This window comes from Manihot esculenta, chromosome 6 (genome assembly GCF_001659605.2).
Source record: "Manihot esculenta cultivar AM560-2 chromosome 6, M.esculenta_v8, whole genome shotgun sequence".
Classification (NCBI taxonomy): domain Eukaryota; kingdom Viridiplantae; phylum Streptophyta; class Magnoliopsida; order Malpighiales; family Euphorbiaceae; genus Manihot; species Manihot esculenta.
The window spans coordinates 25,170,586-25,176,722 of NC_035166.2; the positions used below are offsets into that span (position 1 = coordinate 25,170,586).

Genomic DNA, 6,137 nt, shown 5'->3' on the forward strand with positions numbered 1-6,137 from the left:
GTGATTTCCAATGCCAGCTATCTGATCCTTACATTTCAAAGAGGGATAGAGAAAGTACCTATTGGTTTGTTGAGCTGAGATGTCAATCCACACGGTCGCACCGACAGAGTCAGATAATGAAAATGCAAGATGGTTGCGAACATGGTATATAATCTCACCCTTTTCCGTTTTTCAGTTGATTTTTTACTTTTAGAAAAGGCTGGCTCAGATCAAGACACATTTTATTTTTCTGTAACACTAAAAAAAATTCTTCAATTTCTTGTGCGAGAAAGAATACACATACCAGCTTATCAGCAATCAAGAAACTGAATTTTCTTTTTCTTTCTCTTCTTTTTTCTTGCACATAGGTAGTTCGACATGAACACAAATCAAGCACAAGAAAAGCCCTCCCGGCCAACTCCTCTTTGGTCATCCAGTTCATGAGATGAATTTGTATGAACTGGTGATTCTTTTTTTTCTCCCCTTCTATCTCTCTCCCACTTGAAGCATCATTGACCAGATCTCCGTAAGTATGCTAGTACACCTAACCCAGCAACCAGAGCCGCACCTGCTGCAACGGCACTGTAAGCTGCAGCCCATGCATCTGGATAAGCATAATACATATCTCCCGAAGTTGAACTCAACCGACGGCTACGTACTCCAGAATAGTCTAAATGCAATCTTAGACTCTGCAAATTTATCAAAGTTTAAGCCTTCTAGAGTTTAAAAAATTCAGTATTTTTTCTTTTTTGTTTATAAACATTTCTTTCTCTTTTCCCATAGAAAAGGAACCCTAACATCATAAATAAAGTGGTATCTGTTTCTACTTTTGATTTCGTTGTATAATAACTGATGGGTATTATCATATCAAATATTTCTTTTTTTTTTTTTTTTTTTAAAAAAAGCTGCTCTATAGATCCCTGAATTTGACAATATGTATTCCCTTATTAAGAAGGGTATTAGAAAACCAACAGAAAGTAGAGGCGCACCTTGAACCCAACTAATTTTGCATGATCAATGGCTGCTACGAGGTCGCTATCTGACTCCAGAACAACTTTATCACGGTCTTCATCTTCATACTTTAGAATGTGACCACAAATTAAGATGGAACTAAGAGGGTAATCAAGAAACCAAGCCAGTAGTTTAAAAAATCAAGTTGTAAAGGTAATACCAAAATTTGAGGCAAATTGTATCGATCAATGTCATCTCCTAATCTCTGTAGTATTGCAGTTATTAGATTTGTCAAACTCCGAGTATCTGGTACAAAAGAAAACCAGAAAAAATGTTCATTATCTATTTTATGAACAATTGATTTATTGGCACTTAGACCCAAATGTTTGGCATATCATGAAAGTTAAGAAATATATTTCAGTCTACAACAGTGCTGTAAAATTCAACTTTTTAGGTCATGTAGTAGATACATAAACCGGCAACAAAAAGGCCATCCAGGAACAACAAATATTTCATTCGTGGAAAACACATCAATTGCTTAGCATAAACAGCAAAAGATATAAATATATCTCACCGCACGTAAATCTGTGCATTCGCCCTCTCTTGTCTTCAATTTTGAAACCATATGTATTTGGCAATCCTAATGAAGGATAGGGCAGAGATCTTCCTGTCTCTCCTCCTTCAGAAAGCAATTTCAGAGAAGCTTCACTGAAATGTCACCACATTATGTGTTAAGTAAACCCTGATAGAAGAAACCATAATATATCATAACAAAACAAGCGAAGAATCTAACCTCCTTGTATCCTCATCATCCTCGTTGGGACTTAAAGCCATTGCAGAATCCCAAAACTTTTGCATCATTGTGCTTGCTGCCTCATTATTTGCTCCAGCAGTACTTCCAACCTGATAAAATGACAATAATGTTTTTGTTCTGCCTCACAATAAAGATGGGAATAATAACAACACATATGTTTCTCATGAAAGGTACATTCTCCTTCCAGTGCGGGGGGGAAATGGACTGGTTTACGAGATGAGGGGAAAACCCTCATGTCAGGCATGGATGGATTCGAGAGCCAGGAGACATTACCAGCCAACAAAGTTGGCACTCACTATTATTAAAATTTGTGCCCATATTATATGACACAGCTTATCCTTTAAAATAAGAACCTATCTGAATATCTGATAAATTCAACTTGCAGAGAGGCAGTATAGAGCACAATATTATGGGAAAGTATGGAATCTACTTACTGTAGCGACTGCTGCATGAGTAATATGAATCACGTCAACCACAGCAACTATATTCCCATCTGCATTCAAACATTCAAGCACATCAGAATCTAACACAACAAAACATGAAAAAATTTTAATCTTCATTATGATATACATAAATATATTACTTCTATCTACCACTGGAAGGTGCAAAAATTTCCTATTATGCATGGTATGCAGGGCATCAACAATTGGCGTATCAATAGTTGCACATTCAGGGTTCAGAGTCATGACCTGTAGAGAAAATCAAAAGCAAAAATACCTGAATAAACATCACTTTCTTGTAGCAATGAGATGCATATTACATTTATGTCTCCTCACAAGTAATAGAGTACACAATATATATGAAATTTTATTTGGCAAAACCACTTGAAGTAGGCCATCGGAAAGACAAAAATACCTTCTCCACAACAGTGGAATCTGGGGGGAGATTTTGTGCTATTACCCGCATTAGGATATCCTTAGGACTGAAAGAAAAAGTCGTAGATCATAAAATATAATAACAACAATTAACAAAAGATTTCCTGCTTTAGATTTACATTTAAAATAAATTAAAAAAGAACATATTGGGGATGTAAACTATTTATTGAAACATAAATTAAAATAAAAACTCACGTCAAAATTCCCCGAGGTTTGTGATCAACAATCACCACCGCAGAGCTCGACCGAAATTCAAGCATCTTCTTTGTCGCTGCCAAAACTGTTTCAGTTGGTGAAACTGTTACAACCCTGAACAATGAAACAATGAATTACGATCACAAACTTGCACATACAACCCAATAAAAAATGTAATATAGTAAAACAATTCAATACAACAAAATATTACCTACTTTGAATTCTCCGGAAGTATTGTAGATAAAGACGGCCTAAACATCCGATCTCGAAGTGTCTCAACGACTGAATTAGGTCCTGCATGTCAACCAATAAAAAAAAACACGTAGGAAACTAGTTGAATGAATTCTGTATGACAGTATATTGCGAGAAGGTATGACTAAAGTTTATTGGAACAATTTCACCAACCAGAAAAAGATGCCCCCCAATTTTTTTCTACGCCTTCAACTGCTGCAGCAATAGCCTTTCCTTTCTCAGCTGCCCTTTCCATACGAGCAATAGCATCATATAAACACTTTGCTATATCAAGCAAAGCAATGACCTCACCATTTTCCACAACAGGCAAATGTCTGAATTTTCCTGTATATAACAGTATCTTTAAGGATTAAGATATAAAAAAATAAAATATAATGGTTCTTAGTTTACTACCAGTACCAACCTTGAACCATCTTCTGTAAGGCTTCTGCTGCAAGAGTGTCAGAAAGAACAAACACTGGGTTCCTTGTCATAACCTTGGAAACAGGTGTCTCCTCAAGATTCATCTCAGCAGCAATAACTCTTGTTGCTATATCCTACAAAGAAAAAAAAAAAGAATGGCACTTGAAATATAAAGTATGCATGTATTTTTTTTTTTTGGGCAATCTACAGTTTAAGGCCATAGATACCTTGTCTGTAAGGATTCCACAAAGTAAAGCATTTGAATCTGTTAGCAACAAGGCATCAACTCTTCGAGCGGCCATACGACGGCAAGCATCATAAATACTTGTGGTTTCAGGTACTGTCAGGGCCTTTGTGAGACGCAATCGTTTTACTGTACGCTCACCAGTTAGTCCCCTGTTCCAAACGCAGGTGTAAATGGAAGGCTACTCTTACTGTGTAGGAGGTAGTGTTAAGGTGGCTGAGTGCATCAACTATGGTGCACAACTGTCATGAATCTTGTTTAAGGCATAGATGAGTATGTTCCAGTATATTGACCATCCTACCAAAAGAAATTATTGGGATGCCAAACTGTACCAACCTTTGCGGAATATTGGAAGTAAAAGATATTGCTATAAGAATTCCTGATTACATAGCTCACGACCTTTTACATCTCAAAAATCTAAAAATCTAGTAGCTAAAATAATTGAATATTTAACATGCAGCAAGGGCAATGCCATACATCTTTGCATTTAGTTATCCCAAGCATCTCAATAATGTTTGAGAGAGAGGTTATGCATTTCCCTATTAATTGAGTGGGAACTTTTTTTTTTTAATTATTTTATTATTATTTTTTTAGGGGTGGGGGGGGGGGAAGAGGAAAGAGGAAGAGATTCCTTACTTTAATCAAAACCCCATTTTCAAGTTATCCTATAGTTGAGGAATTATTGGGAACAAGTAAAAGATTAAAGTAATTGTGCACTTCAATCATTCCTTTTTTGTTTCACGACTGTTACTCTAGAACAAAAAAGAGCGTATATCTCAACTCACTTGTTATTTTATGTTTTCCTCACTTCTCCCATTCAGATCTAAATGGAAAAATCTTATGAGACAATCACTGAGGTCTTGTTTGGTTATTAGGAACAAGAAACAGGACTGAAAAGCACCATGCATTATATGCTCCTCTTATGCTCGGTGAACTGAATAACAAAATGGGAATTGTGAATCGCAAGCGAAAATTATTACACACTTGGATTTGCTTTCCAAAGAGAAGCAGCTTAGAAATCATAAATGGGAATGCTTTCACTTCATCCTCAATCCCTCGATTCCAGTAACCAAACTAAGCCTAAGTGCTACAACTTCATTAATAGATTTAGTTCCACTAAAGCACAACTTTTTCCTTCACTTGAAAAAAAAATTGAAAATAAGGTTCTTTTGCATGAATGGCATTGAGAACTAGCCTATAGTCCTAATTTATCATAGCATGATATACCTATCCTCACTCAAACTCAGCATCTTTCCCTCGCCACTTAAACTAAATATCAGTTGAATTAACACAATGGACGTGGAAAAGAATGGTAACCCTTTTCTTTTCAACAAAAATAAGTGCAGTTGTCAACTAAGATTCTTGCAATTGCAAAAATCGTTTGCAGTTCCAAATTCTAACTCCCTCAAAAATTTGAATGGCCAAAGTGATTTAAAAATAAATGGTCTAAATTAGATAGAAGACTCTCACCAGTCTCTCTCCCACCCCCCCCCCCCCCCAACCCGGGGCCACACACAAACCAAAAAATAAAATGTATGCCGGGAGGAAAGGCCAACAAAACGTGAATAAATGGCAACAGCAAACTCATTACCCGGACAATTGGTTATTAAATTCTTCAGCCCAGAAATGCACTAAAATAGAAGGCAGCAGTTCCTCAAGATAAGTGCATTAAATTTAGAAGAACATAAAAAGAATGATGAAGACTTATGCAAAAAGTTCATCACGCAAATACTAAAGAAAATGCTAAGAAACGAACCCGGCCCGAGAGAAAGATTTTCGTGCCGAATCTGGGGCTCCACCAATCTCAAATGATTTCTTCCTGGCAAGCATAGAAGCTGAATTTGGCAAAGACAGACTTTTCCTCGAAGATCCGCCTTGATTAGCCATCTTCACGTATAATTCACACGCAATTCTCAATCTATTTCACTCCAAATTCCTGCAACCAACCACCGGAACCTGAAATATCAATTATAAGAATGTGCTTCTTATTTGGAGACGTATTTCTGATTTTTCATTCCAAGTAATATCTTTATAAAATTAAAGAACAGGAAACACTCACAAGAGATTAAACAACCTTGTCTCGATGGCAAAGGACAACGAAGATTTCAATCAGGAAATTAAAATTTGATGAACACGGCCTCAATCAAAACCGAGAAAATTAATTTTCAGCAAATTGGACCATGAGGAATTTGAAATCAAGAGTCTGGAGGAAAGAAATGTAACTAATTGTGAGAGTTGGAAATTTTCGAGGGAAAAATATGAAACCAATAGCAGGTCGGGATTGTTATCGGAAAATAAAAATTTTCCGTAATATTCACCGACCGGCAATGCGGAGGGAGAAGAGGGGAGGAGGGGGGAACAAGGGGAGATGGAGAGACGGACGCTGAAAGCTAGAACAAAAAAGGAGGGAGGATGTCAAATTTAC

The 6,137-nt window shown here is 36.6% G+C and overlaps 1 protein-coding gene and 1 long non-coding RNA gene across 5 annotated transcripts; one reads left to right on the forward strand and one right to left on the reverse strand.

Annotated features, from left to right (window-relative positions):
- Positions 1-803, forward strand: LOC110616984. The gene is made up of 2 exons (XR_002488296.2): positions 1-144; positions 348-803. It is a non-coding gene; the product is annotated as an uncharacterized LOC110616984 (long non-coding RNA).
- Positions 489-6,137, reverse strand: LOC110616983 (CBS domain-containing protein CBSCBSPB1). 4 transcript variants are annotated; one of them, XM_043957318.1, is made up of 15 exons: positions 5,787-6,137; positions 5,469-5,648; positions 3,696-3,864; positions 3,470-3,602; positions 3,220-3,390; positions 3,030-3,108; positions 2,815-2,928; positions 2,600-2,666; positions 2,328-2,433; positions 2,179-2,237; positions 1,724-1,833; positions 1,505-1,638; positions 1,151-1,236; positions 969-1,058; positions 489-668 (listed from the first exon to the last, which is right to left on the reverse strand). In XM_043957318.1, exons 2-15 carry the CDS (start codon positions 5,597-5,599, stop codon positions 489-491), a joined length of 1,629 nt encoding a protein of 542 aa, XP_043813253.1. In that variant the 5' UTR covers positions 5,600-5,648; positions 5,787-6,137. The 4 variants fall into 4 exon arrangements, with proteins under 4 accessions (XP_043813253.1, XP_021615235.1, XP_021615236.1 ...); XM_021759543.2 differs by having other exon boundaries at positions 5,469-5,668; XM_021759544.2 differs by having other exon boundaries at positions 5,772-6,137.

What these genes read in the sequence shown, in the direction of transcription:
- LOC110616983 (XM_043957318.1), bottom strand. Translation starts at nt 5,599, where the DNA reads ATGGCTAATCAAGGCGGATCTTCGAGGAAAAGTCTGTCTTTGCCAAAT. An exon ending in CTTACAGAAGATGGTTCAAG is followed by an intron (nt 3,391 to 3,469) that starts GTTGGTACTGGT and finishes TGTTATATACAG; the next exon opens with GAAAATTCAGACATTTGCCT. An exon ending in CAAAATTAGTTGGGTTCAAG is followed by an intron (nt 669 to 968) that starts GTGCGCCTCTAC and finishes ATAAATTTGCAG; the next exon opens with AGTCTAAGATTGCATTTAGA.